General features: G+C 38.6%; 1 protein-coding gene across 9 annotated transcripts in view; it reads right to left on the bottom strand.

Annotated features, from left to right (window-relative positions):
• Positions 1-24,582, bottom strand: part of lama2 (laminin, alpha 2) — a 224,143-nt gene that overhangs the window by 165,314 nt on the left and 34,247 nt on the right. For all 9 annotated transcript variants that reach the window (XM_038726304.1, XM_038726303.1, XM_038726305.1 and 6 more), the window contains exons 2-3: positions 14,503-14,673; positions 11,065-11,177 (exon numbers count right to left, since the gene is read on the bottom strand). In XM_038726304.1, coding sequence (XP_038582232.1) covers positions 11,065-11,177; positions 14,503-14,673 — 284 coding nt within the window. The remainder of the gene's footprint in view (positions 1-11,064; positions 11,178-14,502; positions 14,674-24,582) is intronic.

Here is a 24,582-nt window from a genome sequence, read left to right as displayed (position 1 = left end):
TGAAATTACTCCATTGTTTACTCACTCACTACTCCCTATATAATAGTCACTGCTGTTTTCTCTGTAGTGTGCAGTTACTTTAGATTTCTGACACTAACAGGTGTAATGTCAAGCATAAAATATGCCAATATGCCAATAATGCTTTATTTCTGTATCATTGTAAGAATTTTTGAGGGCACTGTATAGTGCAGACATTTCACACTCAGAATCTGCATATGGCAAATAGCCTATAGGTCACTATATGTTAGATAGGGAGTGACGTTTTCACACATATAAAAATTGTTCAATTTACTGCTACAAAAGTAAACAGGGTCCACTCTTGGTGATTATAGTCCAGACTGTGCATAAGTCAGTAGAAGTTGTAAAAGAAAATGGGGAGGACTGTGAAGTAACTAAAAACTTTGGTGAATGTGAGGGCTACATACAGTATGTTTATTATCAGATTTTTATCTGGATTTTATTACTGATGTATCTTCATCTTCACCTTTTTAATACACAGAATAAATGCTGAAACTACCAGATGTTTGTCAATAAAATACAATGATCTTTGTTTAGACTGACTTTCCTTCAATTTGATCACCAACAAGACAGTCAAAAAAACATTGGATGAAGGTCAAATGTTGACTTTGTCTGTCTTCACTTTGTCCTTTCTCTCTGAGTATATCTCTCTTTCTTCTCGTAATGTGGGAAGCAGTGTCACATTGCAGCAATTAGAATAGGGAGAAAGCTACTGTGTGTGCGTGCGAGAAAGTGTATTTCAGGGTAACCTTATAGCAGTCATTCAAACCTACTACAAAGAGTCAATGTTACCTGTATTCACACCGAGGATGGGATGGTGTGTGTGCGCACGCACATGTGTGTGAAAGAGTGAGAGAGTGTGTGTGTGTGTGTGTGTGTGTGTGTGTTGAGTCTATAAGAGAGCTCTCAGTGGTAGCTTGTAATATGGTGACAGCTTTGGGACAGCTAGGCAGCTCCAGCAGCTAAACATAGATGAACACAGCTAACTAATGCAGTGTGCGTGTGTGTGTGTGTGTGTGTGTGTGTGTGTGTGGTTGCAGTGCATCATATTCTATGTTTTGATCAGATGTGGATCAGATGAGAGATTTTGCCTCTAAAGCTCAACACAGCATGAACAAATAAACACACCAACACTATCCTGCAAGAAATCACACAGCCAATAAATAAATGTTTATCTTGCACCCATGATATTAAATTTCAGGTAGGTTTGTTTATGAGTTTATGTCACGAACAGATCATATAATAAGCCTTTGGCATAAAATTTAATTGTCTGGATTCTTTTTCAAACAGATTTTTGCAGCTTGGTTTGGCAATTTTGAGCTTAAGCTATAAGCTCAAACTAGCAGGGTGTCTGCAGGTTTCATCAGGTTACATTTGAGGCCTTGCGTTAGAATGAAGCAAACAAAATGTCATCTCACATACCTCACGTAATATATACAACACAATAGTATCTAATACAATAATACAGTATTATTACTACAGAGTAAAGACATTTCAAGACAAGTCCAGTCTTGGTCACTTCCCTTATAGGACAGATTGATTGAACGGAAATCTCCTTTTTACAATCAAAATTATGACAATTTTTTAAATACTTTATATTATTTAAATAAATATTTGGAGAAACAATAGAAATGCTCCTTTCGCCTTCAAGCCGCAATTTGGGTGTGTCTGTATTGTCTTTGATTGACAGCCGAGCTAACAGGGGCATGAAATCACAATGTCAATAAACTTAAGCTAATAACTAAAGCATATAAGACAATTTTTCTATTGAGAAATGCTGCTTAAACGCCTCCTGTGTAGGCTGGTGTCTAGCTGTTAGTTTCATTATCAGACTATGACAGGTGAGATTACTACTGCAAAATGAAATTAAATGAAACTATATGCAAAGAAGGTCTACATAGAAAAGGAAACGGCATCCCAACGTGCCAACTGGGTAATGCACAAACAAAGGCATGAAACTTTCTTTCTGAAACCATAAAGTATCAAATATTAATTTATTTCTTGTGAGTACTTGTTTTATATCCAAAGGAGAGCACAAAGCAGATCTGCATGCTGTAAAAAAAGTTTAGTTGGACTTTAAAGTGGTTAAGTTAAAGAGTGAAACAATCGGTTCCTCATTTATCCCCAGATGACATAATGTACTCTCTTATCTGTACTTTGTTTTTGCACTGATGAATAATTCTGTGAATCTAAAATAAACAACTGACTGAATTTGCTTATTTTTATATTGCACATTACTTCAGATAGAAATGTTGAGATCGCAGAGGAGTGGATGTAAATTATTCAGTAAGTCTATAAAGGCTACAAAATTGTGTATATCTCCAGAAAAGTGGCTGCTATTTTTATATCTCACAAGTGTTTTTTAATACAATGAATGTTCATTTCCACATATTCTCTAGCATTTTATTGCAAGCACTCTTACACATTTGACGGGAAATAATCATGATATGCAAGGGAACCGCCATTGGCTGATATTTGAGCATAACAGCCAAATGAGCACTTAAAATGTTTATTTTAATGCTCAATCAACCCATTTAAGCCCTGTGTCCAGTATGGTTGGGTTGCCTACAATTAAATGGACTGTGAAGAATCCATTTTGTCTCAACGTGATTTGGACACAAAGTGACAGCGGTTTTACTGAACAGCTGGTGTTTACAGGCCATTCGCATGGAAACGTGTTAAAATCTCTCTGGCCTGATAAACAGGCATCAAACTCCAATTCCAGTTAGTGCTCCAGCTAATTATAGCAGGATTTGTGCACAAAAGCACAAAAAACTGGCCAGAAACAAAGTGGAATAAGATCTGAATGAGACACAAAGAATTGAAAACACTGACAAAAAACATAAACATAAACAAATTTAATTATTTTTTGTTTTGCGATCTAGACATAAACACATGCCGACATGCAGACAGACAGGTGGAAATGCCATCAGCGCAACAGACCTGGTATGCAGACTTGTTAAAATTTACTGTGACTTCAAATGAAAATGTGTTAACATCTCACTGGACTAATAAAGTAGCTTTTGGCCCATTTTTACATAGTGTGAATCCTCATGCATCCCTGACTGCCAAACTTAGTGCAGGCAAACAGGCAGGAGATATTCACTGGAGCCAAACAGTCATCTCATTGCTCAGCTGCCACTAAAAACAATTTGGAGAGCTGTTTTGGATGCTGCAGCATTTTGAATGACAGTTTCTTGACAGCTCTGCAGCAAATACATTAAAACAGAGTTCAACATTTAATGAAATTGCAAGAACAATAATATGAAATATAACTGTTTTTGCATTTTCACATCGACCTAAACAGCGGAGAGGCTGCAGTGGAGTGCAGCATATAAAGACGGCCTCTGGATAAAACTGAGAAATCTGGTCTGGTGTGTAACAGTATTTGAATTCTATTCTCTTTAAGTCTGCCTCTGTCTGAACTGCCAAAAACACACACAAATAAAACAAATGCATACACAAACACGCTCGCTCACAGACTTGGTCGTAATTTGGCCTTAAGCTTTTTAAATAGGCTTTAGTCTGTACAAAACACCAGATGCTGCAATCTCTCCCACATTCTTGCTTTGGCCTGAGCTACTGTCTAACATAGACCAACAATGTTTCATTGGGCAGAGCAGATGTTTCATTTACCTTCTCTCTGTAATGAATAAGATATTTTTCTGCTTTTAAAAGCTCTGACCATACATATACACACATATGCATAAATATATGCTTGAAAGAAAACATTTTCTTTCAGGCATATATTTTATAAAGCTATAACTATGGTAGGTACAGGCTCACTGACTCCTTATAAGGACTGATTTCAAAAGCCAATGGACTCCAGGCTCAAACATTTGCCCTATTAAGGTGTCCTTGACCAGGCCACTGTCTGTAGACTGTAGTAAATTAGGCTGTGATTTTTTTAAGTTGAAGATTTAAAGGGTAAGTAGTAGTAAAGGGTAACACTTTTGGTTAAATTCAGCAAATATTTCCTCATGGTTTGCTAGCTTTCCATTTTGTGTGTGCTCTGAAACAACATTGTTCCAGCCAACAGGTGGCATTAGTGCTTGTGCACAGGAGCAGTGGGAGAGAGAGTTCTATATACCAGCACATTCGAACATGCTGGCCTCCGAGCAATGTCAAGAAGAAGAGATGGCCAAGAAACAGCCAAAGAGAAAAAGTCTCAAGAGCAGTTTGAAATTTGAGGGGCAGAGCTTCAGCTTCAGAGCTCCCTTTAAGTTTAAAGCTACAATATTCAGTGATATGGATATAAGAATAAATATTAAAAAAATAGTATGTAAGTGCAATTGGTTTCATTGGTCTTGTGTGTTGATGTCTGACATCCCTGTGCTTGAAAGTTGTAATTAAGTTGTAATTATTAATTAATTTAAGGGGCAATATACTTCATTTTCATACTCCCAAAAAGGCTGATTACAGTATTTGTCTGGATCATGATCAATTTAAGTAAGCATATCTGTAAGTCGGAGAGTCTAAAGTTATGTTGGATGGGATTCCCCCTTGTTGTTCTATAGGAAGCTGAAGCTGTGAGTCAAGAGCAGAATAAGGCAAGAATGTAAAAAGCCACATTCAACTTAACAGCACTGATGGCAGGAGAAAGGAGAATTTCCCTGTAGGGGCAACAAAGTAAATCTCTCAAAGCATATAACAGAACACAGCCGGCTAACTGGACATATAATTGATCACTCAGAGTTGGTGGCAATAAGGTCAGTTATCATTGTTGACAATAATTATCATTTTCTCAATGCTCCATGTCATCATATGTTTTCCCACATCCACTCATAAGAAGCTTTCTTTCAACATAAATGCGTTTTTAAAATGTTTTATTATGAAGTATATATACTTTGAAGTATAAAATATAGAAAAAAAATAAAATATATATATATATATCCACCTGTTCTAAGGGAGTTCAACGTAATAATTACAAATATGACATGTATGCATTTAGCTGGTCTTTGGGTGTATTTGTGTGTATGTGTTGAGGTATTTGACTGACAGCCTCTTTTGGGACACTGATCACTTTGCCAGGTCCTCCACCCACCCCCCAGAGAGCAGGGCACGATTTAACCAGGTCAAACAAACTGTCAGTCAATCAGAATGGCTGCTGCATTTCCATAATAACTGGAATTTAACTGAATCCCGTCTGGTGCTGACAAAAGAGTGTTGCCATGGCAAGGAAAGTTTAACCTCTCATGGTAAATATATTAATTAGTAATTTCTTAATCTGTATGCATACTAATGCCTAAGCCTAGAGCAACCCAAGGCTTCACACATTGGAGACACATGGCTGGAAAACCTTTAGTTTGATGTTGAATGACTGGAGGTATAACAGCCTAATAATAACAAAAGAGTGATCATTTGAAATTTAAAAAAGTTAGACCTGTAAATTAAACCTTAAAAATATATTTAGGAACTAAAATCTCATGAAGTCAGAGATGGTTTTCAACCCTCTTCAACAGGTCTCTGCAGAGGACTTTTACTTTGATTGTAAAGTCAGATGTATCTGCATGCAAAGTTACAATTCAATAATTCATCTAAAAATGATGAAGAACATACACAGACATCAACTGTCTCTCTCACACACAGTCACACACATGGGCCCCTTTGCTCCCACTCTCTCATTATTTAGTCTTTCTATCCAGAGAGGCTCAACAATAACAAGAGAGGAAATGAGGGTGGTGATGTCACAGGCGATAACCCACACACACACACACACACACACACAAGCCCACTGTCATTTTCTGAGTGAGATGACTGAGGTCGCAAGGGAAATTCAGTGCACTGGAGGGTAAATAGCTTTCCGTCGGACTGATCAAGACACACACACATACACACACACACAAAACACCCACTGAAGAATGCACATGTTCACACATGCACATGCAGACATTAATGGCAGTGAGTGAGGACAATCTGCTGTTACTTTGATCAATACAAAATTAATAGTCTGGTAATACTCGCATTACTACGAGCTAGCTTATAGTGCGTTCCATTTACACTTGGAACTCATTTTCGACGTTATTTTCCAAGTTCCGAAACTGAAAGTGACAAATGGATCGGCCCCCAACGTTGGAGTTCCTGCTCGTCAATGTCATGTGTGTGTGTGTGTTAATATTTGTGATGTTTGGACATGAGAGCCTTTACAACCAACTACATCGGAAAAGGACTTAAAATGATCCTTTATTAAGTAAAGTAATAGCAGATTGACCTCAAGCCTGATTTGCAGTTGTTTACTGTATATTCATTGTTTAGTGGTTATTATGTGTGTATCTATGTGTGACTCTTTATCACCCAAACACACATATCTCATTGGACTGTGGTCTAAACAATCTCATTGTAAAGCTGCACAGTACATTGAGTGCTAATGCCAAACCAGCCCAGTATCCTTACAATTTATGGTAACGTTAAGTGCATCATCAGTCGTTTCAACAAGTGCCCCAAAATAGTAATAGTAACTTGTTTATTATTTTAACCATGACAATGACGGTCCCCCAACCTTACCTAATAATTTTAACCCAAACAATGATCTCCTCGTAAACCTAACTAACTTTTTGTCATGGGTTGGCTGAGTGAAGGCTGAGGTGTGGACCCAAACGCAGACCAAAAGCGAGGATGCAGTTCAAAAGGATTTATTAACTCAAAAACCAAACGGAAACAAGCTTACGTGGAAGCGCAAGGGTAAGACCAAACTGAGGTAAATCCATCAAACACAAGGTGACCCACAAACACAGGGAATAATCCAGAACAGGGAAAACAGAGCACACGGCAGAACAGTCAACATTTGACACAAGGACGTGACAAAGACTGAAGACGACTGAGGACAATATATACACTGGTAAACAAACAGGGAGGAAGCACAGCTGAAAAACATCAGGTAATCAACCACAGAAACAAAGCTAGACAAGGTCACCAGGTACAGAAGATTACCAAAATAAAACAGGAAGTAAAGTTCACAGGAACACACAAAGATAGATCTACCAAAGTAAAACATAAAACATGGAAAGACAGCAAAATCAGGGCACGGACAAAACGAGACGGGACCAAACAGGAGACAAGACTACACTAAAACATGGAGATATAAGACTAAGGACTAAGACACAGACCATAATGATAAAAACACAGAAGTACACAGATCAGGAAAACACGAAAGCACAGGACTAAGGAAATAATGGCAAAAATATACCTTACCATACCTTTTTTTTCATCAGTGATTTGTAACGTTTTTTTTAAACAGACAAATGATGTCGTCCTGCCAATAGGGATGTCAGATCAAAAATATGTTGTGCTAGAGAGCATAGACAAACAACGCTTAACCAGGAACGTATTTTGGAGAAAGAAAGAAAGGTGTCAAGGTCAGGGGGTTTGGAAATTTTGAGCATCAGACTTTTATGCATTATAATCTTTAATCTTTCCTTAACCGTACAGTAGTGGATGCGCAGATCAGAGATTGTGTTGTAGAAAGTGAGCATTCCCCAAGTTAGCAAAATTTGTTCAATATTAATATGTTTGTTCTCTTGAGAGGTTTGTGACAGGTCAGGTCTGTAAACTGATGATTTGTTTTTCATGGCAATATAGCAATGGACAATAAGAAAATTTAATTTATTTTATTTAAGCAAATGAAAATCTTAACAATTACTACTTTACAGTAAGATCGACAGCTTTTTCACAGAAATAAATAAACATAATACAATGCTGTGAACACGTCAAACATGGCCATTATATGGTCACGGAAAAAAAGTCCACTGGTTTTAAAAAGCTTTTAAAGAACCTGCTTGTGACAAATTGACCAAGAGGAGGATTTTTTCTACACTTTCACACTCTGTGTTTTCCTTATCCAGCTGCCAGTGGTTCTAATAATGTTTTCATTCATTTTTTGTGCAGTTTTGTTTTGTGTAGTAGGACCGTGGATAAGAGCAAGTATATAGTGTGTGTGTGTGTGTGTGTGTGTGTGTGTGTGTGTGTGTGTGTGTGTGTGTGTGTACATGTCAGTCTCCTGCTCCACATGCTAATATTAAGGTCAGAAGTGAGTGACTGAGAAAGTGTGTATGTGGGTGCGTAACCAGGCAGATGAATTCACAGGCCATACCACTCCAGTGAGAGGTGTGAAAATGTGTGTTGAATGTGCGTGTGTGCGTGCGTTTGTGTTTGTGAGGCCATTCAGGAATGGTGTATATATTCTGCAGCCACACCACAGTGGTGAAAGGTGTGATTGATGGGCCTGAAGCCATTAACATGTCAAGATGGCTGCTGCTCTACTTCCTGTCTAGAGATATAATTATATTCTACGTATGTGAAAGCTCACCTCAGTTTTGCCTCTCACATTTTTTTTGTTCTCCATCTCTCCGCCTCTAAATTGAATTCAGTATTAATCTCAAGCACAGACTTCAAAGCTTTTGTTTGTTTATTTATAATTTTTGGTCTTGTTTTGTTTACTCTAACACACTTGCACTGACTGCAGCATAATCATTCTGTATCTTCCAACACAGATTACCAATGAGCTGTTTTGACTGTGTTTTTATGAACTGTGGTTTGTCATTTTAATTGTTTTAGGATGTGAGAGTTTGAAAACTATGCTATTTTGTTTTGATCAAACACTACAATGTAGAGAGATAGTGAGAGGCATTTTTAATGTTAAAATATTGGCTGCAATGTTTGGGTTTTAGCTTTTAGGTAATATGAAGTCATATATTCATTTAGTGGCAAGAAATGTCTGTAAAATGGTGGACAACAATAATGAACTGGTAAATGGGCTGCACTTACATAGCACTTTTATTTAAAGCGCTTTCACCTCTCATTCACCCATTCACATCTTTGTTAGCCTCAAAGGTTTTTTTAATGAACTAAAATGTACATCCCTCGGCACTGTGGCTTTATGTCCTGTTTCTGTCTATTATTTTGTCATGGTCTTATGTTTTCATTTCTCTGTATGGCTCTTCCTTTGTCCATTACCGTTCCATCTTCATTTTCATCTTCCATTTCCCCCAGATCCCTTTTGTAACTCTCTACTTTTTGATAAATTTAAGGCATCTCTGCAGTGCATTGTGAACACAAACAGAAAAGATGGGAGAGAGACAAAGATCTTGACCCAGACTCACAAAAATGTACAGTAAGGCCTGGTGCACAGTAGAGGATTATCAAATCTTAAGGAATGTCTGGATACCACAGACATTAAGACAGAATTATCCAATATTTAAGATTTTAACCATAAGCACACCATATAACACACCAGATGATTCAGTCAAGACAGAGGACCACACACTTAGCGTTTATACTAAATGATTTTAGAGTGGCCATCATCCAAATAAATGAATTTATTTGGATGATGGCTGTGTAAAATTGGATCAGCAGTTACTTAGGCAGGTTGAGCTTCCTGAGCTGGTGCAGGAAGTACATCCTCTGCTGGGCCTTCTTGATGATGGAGTCAGTGTTGGGCTCCCACTTTAGGTCCTGTGATATAATGGAACCCAGAAACCTGAAGGATTTCACAGCAGCCTGTAGTCATTTAATCCAAAGATGGAGGGTTTTTTGGGGACCAGGATGACTGTGGAGCGTTTGAAGCAGGAGGAACTTCACACAGCTGTGACTGAAGATGGGGGCCAGCTGGTCTGCACAGATTTTCAGGCAGGATGGAAAAACACAGTTGGGCCAGGAGCCTTCCTGAACTCATGTGATCGTCAACTGGTTACACTTGTGTGTACTATGTTTTGCACATATACATTTTATATATCACGAGCAAATACACAACACGCTGGTGACACTTCAAGTCAGCTTGCTATCATTGGCTGTTGCGGGCTTCTAATCAGAGGCTCCCCGATTTTGAATTGGAAATATCAAATGTATTTGATGTTCACGATGACCCTACATTACGTCTGTAAACCCTACACACAATAGGAGAATTGGGGCCAATAATCTGTTCTGACCATCCTCGGATCGGTAACACCCCTGCGAATGTCAGGAGGGGCAAATCAGACCCAAAATCATCCCAGTTATCTTCTAGTGTGCGGCAATAGTTATTACTAATTTGTATTACTTCAGGTTTTTGTTTCATTGATTCTTGTTTCTTTGTTGTCTGTGTTATATCATGACATTTTTGTCTAGCATATTGGCTTTTTTATTATTAATCTACATTGAATGTGTTTTTAACCTTTGGATGGGCTCCTCTTAATGAACAGAGGACTTCTCATGAACTAAAGTCTGTCAGGCTCATTAGTTTTACACTCATGACATCTAAATCATTATAATCTGGCGGTCTAATCTGTTTAATCACACTTGGGAACTAAACTAGATGTCCTAAATCATCGCATGCCAGTACACAGCCTCTCAATCACTTAGAGTCTTGCCAAGCTTTCCAAATCAAAAATGGAAACCCAATTATTTAAAGAGTGACACGCATGCTTTTTCAGTGATTAATAGTAAAGTTGGATTGACTAATTCCAGCACATCACAAGTTACCAGAGCTCAAATCTATCTCTTGTAAAAGCTTATTTTGTTATTATTCCCATGAATGAAAACACACCAACACTGTAGACTGCGCCACACTCAACCAACAGTATGCAGACTAAACTGTGGGACAGTTTTCCTAATAGTGCTGTAGCAACTCTCTCTTTTCAATGTGTTTAATACACAGCCTAAAACTGCACAGCAACTAAACCTAAGTGTTTAATGTTTTTGATGCTGTTAAACCTTGATAAATGTAGAGAAAGGTTTGTAGTTTGCCTCTTTGCTGAGAATAGAGGCTGTGGTCAGGTTTGATTCATGGCGGTCACAGTGGATTCCAATTATGACCAGTCACCATTAAAATCCTTTGCAACCAACATAAATCCAGGCTGACCACAGCTGTCGTTATTTGTGAAGAAGGACTTTATACAGCCACCTTTCAATGCTACAGGGAGTAAATGTTTAACACCTCAAAAGACAATTTTGAGTGGCTATCAGTTTAAGGTTGGGGTAAGTCTCCAGGGAATGCATGTGTAAGTCAATAAAATAGCCTTACAAGTATGTTATTACAAGTTTGCGTGTGTGTGTGTGTGTGTGTGTGTGTACCTGTTTCAAGTCCAGTGTGATAGTCACATAGTGGTACTCCATTCCATTCTTGATAGAGGGACTTTGCCACCAACGATTGGTCCCGTCTATGGCATATTCAATGGGATGCTTCTCTGTACACAAACACACACAGAAATAGGGACACAAAGACAGCATGAGAGAAAGAGAGGGGGCACATGAGTTGTTTTTATTCTACTGAAATATAAAAAAATCATTTTAGTCTTGAATCCAGCATTGTTCTAAGGGGAAATGTTCCTCTCCGCTCATTTTCTACAATTCTGGCATTTCAACTATTCAAGGCCAGATATCAAAAGCATTTTTTCTGCCTTGTAAAAGAAAGAATAATAGATTTCCTTTCCATTTCTGATGACTTTATTTCACTTCTGAATCAAAAAAAAATGTAACCCAGACTCTACTCGTAGCTGCTGTTCCTACTGCGCACAACCTCAGATTTAGTGGAACAGGCAGATGAGATGCATTATTAGTTTATTATACACCAGAGGTGACTATGCATTGCAGAGCTTTCATGTACGCTGTGTGTGCAGTATTGTTTGGGTGCTTACATGTGTGTGAGAGAGTATTTTTAAGTGAAGATGTGATGTTTCGTGTTGACTTGCAGCTGCCTATCACCAGGCTACCTATGTGTGACATTTCTGTTAAACACCATGGCAACTATCCCTAGCAAAATGAAGCTATATATCCTAAAATTCTTTTCTCTCCTCCTCATATAACGGCAGCTTCCTCTCCCCTCTTTTTGAGTCTTAGGCTGAGAAAAAAACAGAATCTGGATTTCTCACATAGCAATAAATAAAGGATGTCCAAAATACTGAAATCCTGTAAAATAAAATAAAATCTTTCAATAGTCTGTCAGCCAGAAATCAGTCGTTAAACGGGTACGTAATTTGTAAAGTAATAGTTTAACATTTTGGGAAATATTCATCTTCCCGAACGTTAGATGATGAGATATATAAAATCTTATGTCTGTTCATAAAATATGAAGCTGGGTCTATAGCTGTTAGCTTAGTTTAGCATAAAGGCTGGAAATAGCTAGTCTAGTAAAACAATCCACCAACTACCACCTCTGGGGCTTGCTACTAAACATGTTTTACAGTGTTTCATTAATTTGTGCAAAAAGTGAAGAGTTAACAACTCCCCCTGAAAAATTTGAGCTTGAAACACTTCATTTCCTGCATTATGAATTTTTCTGCAACAATTTATTGAGGAAATGTCTTTATTTATATAAAAGGAAGAACATAATTCAGGTGATCCTGGTGACAATTCAGAATATAAAAATATAGTGTAATATAATGTTGTGAGGCTCTCATTCTGTATTGCTGTCAGATTTGTTTCTCCTGTAGATCAACTTTTCTCATTTAATTTCATCGCCGCTGAGTCAGCACACATGCAGGAATGACTGAAGTAAAGTCTTTAAATGTGCATGTGGCATCTTGATGATAAATTAATTAATTTTAATTCAGTTTGAAACACCTGTGTTGTGGTGGCAGCCCAGCTGACGGTGAGTGTCCTGTTTTTTTCTACTTTTCATCTGTTATTCTGCCTGCCTCCCTGTGTCTCCTCCCCTGTGTGTGCTCTCTCTCCCTCTGCTCCTGAGCCCAGCCTACAACCTGCACCTGCACCTCATCAGCCACCTCGTCAGCCTGCCACACCTGCCAGTAGTCAACCTCATCCCTGCCTGTATTTCAACCCTGGTTCTCCACACCATTCTTGCTTGAGCGTCGTTGCTCCATACCCGCTGCCACCTCTGCATTCAGGCTCTCATGTTTTTTGATCTCCCCATGCTTTGTCGTCTCTGTCACTAACCCTGTCTCTTTGTCTGCTTTCCTCCCAGGTTCACTAACTCTCGTCCTCCGTTCAGTCGACTGGGCTCACCCTCCGGTCCTCTGCTCCTCGGACTTCCCCCACGGCATCCTCCCTGTTCTCCCTCGCTTCCTTGGCCCCGGTGTTCCCCGGCCCTCTGGTCCCAGTCTCCTCGGTTCCCCGTGCCTGTGTTTCCCCGGCATCCACCTCTCCCTCGACTCCAGTCCCTCACCCCCTTTTCCCAATAAAACCTGTCAAGCTGAACGTTGCATTTGGGTCCACTCTGTCCCCACACCACACCACCCATAACATCCTGGACTTTAATAGCTCCTGTGTTTCAGCAGGTTTTCTGCACATGTTCAAAACTTTCTGCACATTCAGAATCTCTCCCACATATCTGTGTTCGCTGACCTTTGCAGAATAATATTTTGAGACAAGTCATAATATTACTAGAATAAAATCGCAATCTAATGAGAATAATATTTTAACAAAATCTACCTGCCCCTCTGCTGTGTATTACCCTGCTATATTGCCCTGCTGATATGGTAGTAGGCTGCTACCCCCTTTAGACCGTCTGACACAAAGCCCATCTGGGACTGTCCTGGATGAGATGAGCGCGCTGCTCTTCATCAGAGATAGAAAACCAAAACTTAAAACATCGTGATCAAAAATAAATCTCACACAAATGTAAACTTCAGCTTACTCGCTTCAGAGGGAATTAAGCATCCTGATCCACAGAGACCGTCCCAAACAGAGCAGAGGTGTCTCTGAGGGAGGAGGACAGAGACAGCAACGACAGCGACAGGTGTCTGTGTCGTGGTCAGGTCTGTCATGTTATTCTCTCAATACTTTACGGCGTTGATTTAAATTCGGGGCTGCAGTCAAAATATCTGGGGTCAAAAGACCTGGAAAAATGACCTGGCAACGCCACACAAGAACACGAATAAGCAGATTTTCCAAAATGTGGAAGTGTTCCTTTAACAGTGAGCAAGTCTGTCATCCAACTGATCACTTAAATTAAATCAATATTAGGCCTAAGTATTGATGGAGATAGAAGTTTTTTAAAATGACCATTTCATCTGAGTTCATCTTTCTTTCAGTCTTTTCAATCTTCTCCTTCTCTACTTTCTCATTCCCTTTTTGCAGTAGTACATTTTATCCTTTTTTCTGTCATCCTGGTTGACTAACTGCCTGACTTGTGAGTTAACTAAGTCTAGCTAAGCAAGTAGCAAAAGTTTATTGGACTCATTAGCTGACTGGGTGGCTGACTAATGACTGGTTACTATTTCACTGACTAACTGATTGGTTGATTATATCGCTGGCTGAGCATTTAACTGCATCACTGATTGACTAAAGAACTGACTGTCTAGTTGGCAGTTTGAATTATGACCGCTGGCTAATTTTGTGTTGTCATCTTGTCATTTTACGATTGATTCCTCATTTTATCCCGTGATTATCATTTCAGACAAAATGATTGGTTAACATCTGGTCAATCAGGGTCTAATGAACTAATCTTGCATGATTAATTATTGTAATTATCATGCCTATAAGTCTTGTGTGTGTGTGTGTGTGTGTGTGTGTGTGTGTGAGCATGTGAGCATGTGTGTGAATCTTTCTTACCAAATGGTTTTGTGCTTTTTTGGTTGCAGATTCGACACTGAGGGTTTCTAACTGGCTGGCCGGGTACATGTTCCACCAGCTTACAGAACATCTCTGGACCCATTGAACCACATGTAGCATTAGCCGTTATATCTGCCATTGACGCCAGGTTCAACACAGCCGGGAACAGCCCTGGAAAGAAAACACACAGATGATTTGGGGTGGTGATGAACAGTGGATAAGACACATGCCTTTGGTATGAGAGACCTGGGTTTGAATCCACTGTGAGACATCAATGTGTCCCTGAGCAAGACACTTAACCTCTAGTTGCTCCAGAGGTGTGCGACCTCTGACATATAGATGCTTTCAACTATAACATAACATATATACATAAACAAACGGTACTGCGCATGTGCATTATTCTGGCCCAAACTTAACTTCCGGCAGACTTCCGCAAGCAATCCATAACGTCGAAGAAAAGAAAAGTTACTTGTCCAAACTGAAATGTGATAAGGTCACACTACCAGACCCGTTGAACAAAGATTTGAGACAAGAATGTTTTTCTACCGACCTGTCTGATTTACCGCAGTGTTTCCCATAGAATGACAGCGTAACTGTGGCAAGCGCAGCGGGGGGGGTCTCTGACATTGATGTTGGACAGATTTGTGCAGCGGTGTTCATGATACTAACCATTCAATACACAGACTGGTCCGCTGTCAATGTGTTTGGGGGAAAGAAAGACAGAGGGGGAGAGAGAGGGAGCGAGTGAGAGGAGGTGCTGAGCGAATATGCTCTGCGTGCAGCTCTGCAATCAAATACAAGTTTTCCCATCTTAAATAGTAAAAAAAAATGTGGCAGTTAGCACTGATAATGTAGTGGGCTGCCACAAATAAATGAATGTATGGGAAACACTGTACTGAATATCACTCACCATATTAGCCAGTAAACTCCCAGTGATAAACAAACAGAACAGAAGTTTACTTCGGGCCGGGAGCGTCACCTTGGCAACGCGTCCGATGAAAGCGTCTATTTGGATAAAAGCGTCTTTGGATAAAAGCGTCAGCTAAATGAATAAATGCAAAATGTTAAATAGATTAATTAATAGATGATACATAAAGCTTTATATAGACTTGTTTATGCGTCATAAGCGGTGTTGGACCACATACAATGATTCCAAAAATGTCAGACTTTAAATCCATTATATGTCACAAAGATCTACATATAATGTTAATGTGAAAACACACAGTTCAGCTAAACTTTGTTGGCAGATTATCACTAATCACAGGTTCAAGTCCATTCAGATGAGTTTAAATTAAGTCAGATTGGCTTTTTTCAAAAGTTAAATTGCCAAATTGGAGTACAGTATGGGTTATTAGGAACATCCAGCACATCCTGCTTTGCATACAGGGTTTGTATTTTAAATCATTAAAATGATGTTGGTTTCTCTGTGTGGCCTTGTTCCGAGTAAGCCAGTTTACACTTGTGTGTCTGTTGTAATTAGGTTATGAGTAATTAGCATGGAACATGAGGGGGAGGGCAGGTGTTTTATACCATCCAAGTTTGCTAATCTGGGTATATTTTCAGCACATTCTAATGCAGTTAACATCATTTACCCCCACAGATAGCGAGAGCCATACTCACTTCATCTTTGAATAAAAGAAGCGTAGAGAGAACATTTTTGGCCAGCTTGCAGACTTTGGGCAGTGTACAGCTATTATATCAAAGGACTATTCATTTGCATTATGTTGCTCAAGCTATTTTTTTCCCATTTCCCGTCCCATGGATATTTTCCACTGCTGGAACAGAATGTAAACTTGAGGAGAACATATATTATGGAAAACACAGATTTTTTTCCAAGGATATTGTTGGAAGCCATCGAGTTTATGTAAACATTACTTTTCCTTCCTCGTGCCCTTGTGAGTGGTTTGGGTATTAAACAAAAAAACTCCTACAAGAGATGAAAGTAGAGCTACAAATCTCAAATTCTCAAAATCTAATTATATTAAACTCCTGTAGCCACATGACTTCAACTAAGGGGAATAAGCTCAAGCCATGAGGGACTCACTAAGGTAGTAGATGCAGGGTGAACCTCTTCTCCCACTATCCAGGGAAAAGGAAAATAACGTGCATACTGTAATCCCTGCGACATTTTATCTGCATGACAGCTGGACAAGTTTTTTGCTATACAGCCACAGTAGTTAGACTTGCTGCAGCTGACGAACATTTCATTACTTGCTACTTATTTTCTCAATCAATTCATCAGTTGTACTATGAAATGTCTGAAAATAGTGAAAAAGGGCCATCACATTTTCTGAGGCCCAAGTTGATATATATATATATATATATATATATATATATACTGTTTGTGCTTAAAAATGTAGACTAATAGATATATGCTATAGATTAGTACTTAAATATTTTCATCTCGTTTCCCAATTACTGTATGACATGAGGGTATGAAAAACATTTTGTCATGTATCCTATTGTTCAGTCAAAAGCCCTTCTGTAGTATGTGCACATGCTATAAATTGTGACTGCTAACATCCAACAAGCCAAGTAGCTTGTTTATTTGTGTAAAGAACAAACAAAGGAAACTGATCACATCAGGAGCCAGACAGCACTAAACAAACTGATCGTTATGTATATCTACATGTCATCACCACGCAAATGAAACGGCGCACAATTTGTATTTTTTTCCCAGCTTCTCGGCGTGAGCCCTCTGTGTTGTTCCCATTTGTCTAAGAGTGAATGGCACGCTTGTTGAAACCTAAAGTATTGGAATGCTCAACATACTGCTCGCATGGTTCACATTTCCTGTCTGGCAAACACACACAGACAAACACATGCACGTACTGTACCATGTTACATCAGATATCCCAGTCCCGGTTTAAGGAAAGCAGCTTTTATAGTTAAACAACATGTGCGCTGATACAGAAACATAAACACAGAGATGCATAAATGTACAATAACTGTACACAAAAGGAGACAGACAGGAAGAGGAAAGAGAGTAATATAGCAGGGAAGCACTTGTGAAAGAGTGGACGGTGTGTGTGTCCAGATAAGTCCAGCTGTTTGGCCAGGTGTCAACACTGATGAACTGTGAAGAACGTCTGGGACACCCAAAGTCTCTCTCCCACATGTGTACACATTCTCACGCAGATACTCACAATGTATTATACACACACTGTCACTTAGTCAAGCACATATGCTTCTGAACCTTTCAGTAATGATATCTGAGAATCTACACCACTGAGGGGGCCCAGAGTTTCATAAAGGAAAAGTTTTCACTGTTCAATGACATTATTTGTAGCAGTTCTACAATTGTGTGCATTACGAATTCACTGTAGAGCGCATTTACACTTAAGAATAGATTAATAAATACTTAACACTGTATACTGTATTAACACTGATTCATATAATTTAAGGATCACTCGTAGTGCCAATGCAAATGAAAATTAACACCCAATTCTGCAGCTCTGTACAGTTTCTAGCCTTTTTTAGCACATTTTGCTTTTTAGGCACATACACCAACTGACTGAGTCTCACCACTCTTCAAAACCCCCAGCAACGAAGAGTACGCTACATGCCCAGCATGAAATGATACAGAGGCACAAAACATGGGTAGCAGGTAAAGAAAATCAATCATCTAATGAGATAAAGACCACATTTCTTTTTCATTCTGGTGTTCACACAGGAAGTTAGTTGTTGTAGTTTGGTCCACTTACCAACAAGGTCATCTGAACATGATACCCGTTTTTTGCAGTGTCTTAAAATTACCAAGGATATCAGTATCTCCTTTTTACTCAACAACATGCCTGTGAGTCATCGAGTTTTTAAGTTTTCTTCAGTATCATAGTGATCCAGTGATAGTTGTCTGTACGTCCTTGGGTAAATTCTAAACTAGAACTGCTAATAGCTAATTTAGCATACCTTTACCTTTATGGTGACAATTAAACAAGACAGGTAAATTAGATTAGTAAGGAAGCCTGATCTCAAAAAAAGAACGTACACATAATACTTATGTCAAATGAATTCATTCATCAATGATTTCACTTCCCATATGTTACCCAACATAAAGGATAGACACAGTCACAAAGTCACACACATACCACAATAATCGCAATGCTTCCCAACTCTGTCTTAAAAAAATGAAATAGTTGAAGCAAAACCCTCAGCTTGAACATTGTAATGATAATAGAGCTGCTTTTATTCATGTTGTATCAATGTCTTTTCAGTTCCATCTTTTCATTGTGGCACAGTTTTTAGATGCCTCAAGATTTTATGTCTGGTATTACGTCCACATCTCGAGGACTCCAGTCAGTGGAGAGCAGGTTGAACTCTTTTCACTGCTCTCTTTTGTTCAGTTTATTCCCAATTTGAACAGTGACAGTAGGCAAAAGATAAACCTCTGAAAGAAAGTAACAGCATGCAGGACTCGCATATGCTAATGCATACTCGATCTATTCATCCATGCACCTATTACAAGAGCAAACACAAAGTGTGCACTGTCTTGTTGTCATGTTGCCAACACAGGAAATCCTGTAACCAGACTTAAGTATAAAAAACATATCTTAGTTAAGGCCGTAATACAAGATCAAAACAGTTGCTTTGATAAACATATTTTTCATGGTCCTTCTCCACACCGTTTATAACTACTGCCTCCTGCTTTGCCAGGAAATCAAGCCAACATCCTGCTTATTCCTGGGTTTTTATCCACAACCTGGAAGAGTCTCCAACCAGATACAGACGTGTTCGGAGGAAACTGTGCAACCTTTAATAGTGTCATTTTACCTTGATTTGAAATGGCTAATGCCTTAAGCTTCCTATCAGTTCAGCGTGTCTGATGTACAGAATAACAAGGGATTCAAAGGGGAGCGTAATTTTTGTGTATCTCACACGCAAAGTGTGTCCTCATGTTTTGGTTTGCTCTTCCAATCTAGCTGGGGAATGTTGGTGCAGTGTTAAACTTTTTTTTTTGCTCACATAATACTATTTCTCTTACTTCACAAATTTAACACGTATTTAATTTCTATTGCCTGAGACACACATTGCACTCTCTTAACCCCAGCATCATTAAATATTGCACTTAACGTTCTGAATTCACAAAGTTATACAAACCATTCCAGGTTGCACTACTCATTAGCCTGACACTGATATTTCACTCCATTATTCAGTCGGACATTGTGTTCAAGTTTGTCTTTTTCTGTTTGGGTCGGGGAGTTTTTAGTCATGCTAGAGGTGTGTTTATGGCAACGCATGTCCATCTAACAGTCCACGACTTTGGTCAAGATTGAAAATATCTAAACTATTACATTAGATTTTAGGCCGACATTTATGTGCCTAGAGGATGAAGTTTATAGACTTTGGTAATCCTGAATTTGAATTAGGAAAATGCCTTGACAACTATTGGATGGATCTACATTAAAACTGGGTACAGACATTCATGTCCTCCACCAGGTGGTTTAGCACCATCATCAGGTCAAAATAGTATTTTGTTCAATACTTTGGTTTATGAAATCCTATCAGCCTCAGCTGTACGTTGTGTTTGGTGCTAATTTGCAAATATTAGCATGCTAACATGCTCAACTAAGAATGGTAAACTTCATACTTGCTAAAACTCTGCATGTTAGCACTGTCAGCGTGAGCATGTTAGCATGCATACATTAGCATTTAGCTCAAAGCATGCATGTGCTTAAGAACAGTCTCACAGAAGCTGAGTCCTGCACTGTCAGTAGCAAGTGCATATCCGTCCTGCCGACATTCAGTCAATACAGAAACTGCTGTAGCAGTATCTTCGAATGGAACATGTCGAATTTAAGAGCTGTTATTTCTGCTGACTTACAACAACCTGAATAGCCGTATCAATCACATCCACACCTGTTGCCATGTCAAGAAGATGACGTCCTTAAATCTCTGATTGTAGAAACAAAAGAAACAGCCATCAATGAGCATAAGACCAGACCACACTAATTTGAAATTGTTTCATTCAAAATAAAGTAGCTAAATAATCTCTACCCAGACAAAACACATTTTCACATTTTAATAGTAACAGCACATTAAAAAAACATATTCTGAAGTCCTGCTTTCACTTAATAAGCCATGAAGCAGCAATAAATTACTGAGATCATTTCAACTTGCTCTTCTACTCTTAGAGTCTGTGTCTGAGTTGGCCATCAAAGCAACTTCTTAACATCCAAATTATTTCTTGTGAGAATCTTTTCATGTGTGCGGCTCTGTCTTTGGCTGCAGATAACACTTTTTCTTTCTTGCCTTTTATGTTGAACAATAAGGTGAGATAACAACAGAGGGATGGAAAGGGCTGACTAAAGACAGGGTTCAAATTTCAGATTCACTGAATGACAAGGACACAATGACTGTCTGCCTACGGCTCCACAGCTGCCGCACACACGCACATCTACTCAGGTTCATCACCTTCCATTTTTTTCTCTCTGCTCTGATAACCATGGTAACCTGTCTGTCTGTGTGTCTGTCTGTCTGTTGGCTTCTCTATCCGCCGTCCACGCTCTGTTAACCGGATGTCTCAGAGGATTTACTGGCATACAGGCTCTACATTATAATACTGTCAAACCGTACACCCAGTGACAGCTGGGCAATGTCATTGCCAAAGAAGTTGTTTGAACACCCCAACAATGATTACAAAGAAACATCCCTGGGAAAGGTAGGCAATATACTTACAGGAAATAACACCAATAGCCTATATCACTGCTAATTTGTTATTTTATATTGGACTGGGTTACATGTGGGGTAGGCAATGTATATAAAAAGCTTTTCGAAATTATGTTACATGCTCTGAGATAAAAACAAATCAGATATCTGTGGCTGTTGCAGGACAGTAATAAGAGAGGCCGATCCTTTCATTCGTCCTGAATGCCTGTCTACCTACCTACCTGCCCTTGCAACCACTGGGTGCTGGTCGCTGATGTAGCTTAGTAAAATGAATAGTGGATTCCTCTATCTGTTGGGTCATCATATCTAAATTAATAATGATTTTCTTTCTTAGAAATTTCTTTTCTGTAAATATCTTCTGAAAACAGTCATCCCCAATATGTTGTTACATTGCATTAAAAATTATATTTAAAATATATCAGCATGTTTATTAATAATATATTTGAGGGGAACAAAATGCAAACATCAACCAAACCTAAGTGGAAGGTTCAACCTTGACCTTGTCACAAGGTTCACTGACTTGGTTGTGTTTCTGGAGCTATCAGCCACAGTTCGTGGCATTCATCAGCGTATGTTTGCCCAACTGTCACCTTTTATAACGAAAATGTTTGTTATTGTATTCTAAAAGTAAACTTCGGACACCCCTGCACTTCGTAGGTTGCACATGAACTAACACATGTGTATATAAAATGGCTGATATTGAAGGATGCTACTCATCAATGTGGTAAGAATGACAATAAGATATCAATATGGGAGTTAAATCTACACTTAAGGAGAAAATATCTAGATATGACTGGAATTCCACAAGATTCAGGACGACAGCAAATTCTTTATATTGTATAAAGGCTTCTTATTACATTATGAATAAAACTTTATTTGCTTTTTCTGTCATGGTAGACGATGACTCTGCCCTGCTTGCCCTGCTGGGTGTGCTTGTGTGTGTGTGTGATGGATATGTTATTGTTGAGTTTTGAGGCTAGATGCACGCTTGATGGAATAAGAAGAAGGTGGAAAAAGACAGGATCATCTCTCTCTGTATGTCTCTCTCTCTCTCTCTCTCTCTCTCTGCGTCTCGCTCTTATTTCTCCCTCCATCCTGAGTAGTTGAGGGTGAGAGAGAGAGAGAGACAGAGAGATGGATGGAGAAAAAGATAGAAAGATTGATGGAGAAAGATGGAGGGATTCCCAGAGAAAGATAGAGTGTTGTTTAAAAGGGTCAGGTCTAGGAGAGGAGTGAGGTATGAGACTGCGATAATCCTGTATACTCTCACACACACACACAGCATTTACATACAGATATCTACATACAAATGTGTGTGCGTGTATGCATGAAAAAACACATGCTGAATTGTGAGACACACATAGGATGTAAAATCATACGCAAAAATACATTGACAAATATAGTCATAGACAATCTACCATGCAGACAGGCATACATGTACAAATATATATATATGTACAATAGACATGCACACCACACACTCAAATGAATTTCAAGCCTGATGCATCACACTTGATAAAACCAGATTCATACCAACAAACAATATAAACACTAATCAGTCCTGGACTCATCGTCATCCTTTGTGAGGGCCTCTCCTAGGAAACTAATCTGCTTTGTTAGCTCAGATGTGCTCTAAATACCTGAAGTATGATTTCTCTTCCACCTAGTTTCACAAACAAGGCAATCCAGGAAATGGGATTTTAACACTTAACAAGGACAGAAGAATTCGACGCATGTCCCAAGTTGTGAAAAATATACTCAACATGTCTTCTACAGGTGAAACCGACACAGATGTCTCTACTCTCACTCTCTCCAGATCATGAGTTAATGATGTTATCTGGCAATATGAAACTTTTAATGACAAGAAATCTAAATTGTTTTCTTGAGATCATAGCTACTTGCTAACTGATTCTGTCTGCAATCTTTGCCTGTAAAATATCATCAATGATCCAAAAATATCTGCAGTGTCCACTTTGACTACATTATATCAAGCTCACAAGGCTTTTTGTCAACATTACTGTTGACAAAAAGCCTTGTGAGTTTGATATAACAACAACAGTAATGAGGCAAAAGTTATGAATCCCACAATCAGACACACAAATAAAATCCCATTATGAAGAAGTTAAGTTAATATAAGTAACCCACGACCAAGCATAAACATGGAGGCCAAAATTCTATTAATTTATAATTTTTCTATTATATCCTGCAGTCTTGAGATCTGAACATAATTATCTTGTTATCTAGATATATCAAACTTTGTTTTCTTGTAACAATTAAAAAAAATTGATAACTGTTATGATTTGGAGTCACAATGCAACTACTGTAAATTAGCAACAGGGGGAAAAATGAATTTTCTGGCTTGAGATAAAAAGACAATTATCTCAAGATACTGAGATAACACAGTGCAAATAGAACTTAAGTACAGTAAAGCATTCTCCCAATAAAGAAAGCAATGGCAGAGATCATCACCAAGGCTGTTCTCAGCATCCAGGTATTGCATTTATCATTGCATTGAAAATATATACACATTATATTTAGCTCTATATAGGCACATCATCTGGAACTTTATGTGTCAGCTCTTTGAATGTAATTTATACAGATGTTGACACAATTTGAATTTGATCAGTTAATTAACACAAACAGAAATGGATTTTGTTTAATAACTCACTGGTACGAACTTGATCGTGACAAAAGCTTTTCAGTGAATAAAGTTTAAATAAGAAAAACTTCTTGAATTGAATAAATTGAAAGGGAAATGAGCCTAGGCACGACTAGCGTCACTTTATGAACGTCACAAATGAAAGGTTTAAACATAGCATGTGATCATCCTTCATCTTAATCAAATCACACACAGAGACTCGCACGTTGCTGTCGACCTGTCCTGGCTGCAGCGCGTCATAACATTTTCTGATGACTTAAGTTTGCAAAGCACACAGCTAAGGAAAAGGTTTAATATTAGCACACACACACACATACGGTGTTCCCTGGCTGCCGCGTGTTGTTTCTATGGTTACACAGTCGTACTGACATGTTGAATACATGAATGACTTTTTTTAATAGATGGTAAATTACAATTGCTGGACATTGATTGGCTCTCTGTTTCTGTCACTCTCTCTCTGTACACATTTATAATAAACTGTCATAATATCATCTGTGTTTATGCAATGTTTGTTTTTTTTAAATATTCATCCATAAAGCATAGAGCTGAACTTTGGCAGTGTGGGGCATTTGCTATATCTCAGTCTAACATAGTATAAAGGTGTAGTTCTATTCACAAAAAATGGACTCTAAATTAAGTCAAAACCCAAAATATTGAGATAATTGGCTGAAATGCCAAAAATTATGTGGGCACCATGTCAACAAGATTCTACAGCCATGTGGCTCCGTAAGGCTGTTCTTAAAAACAATTGTGCT

Source organism: Micropterus salmoides, unplaced genomic scaffold (genome assembly GCF_014851395.1).
Source record: "Micropterus salmoides isolate LMB-PRFRI ecotype aquatic unplaced genomic scaffold, ASM1485139v1 Ms_hic_scaffold_18, whole genome shotgun sequence".
Taxonomy (NCBI): Eukaryota; Metazoa; Chordata; class Actinopteri; order Centrarchiformes; family Centrarchidae; genus Micropterus; species Micropterus salmoides.
Note: the sequence above shows the minus strand (reverse complement) of the source record. Positions and strands in the feature narration are given on the sequence as shown.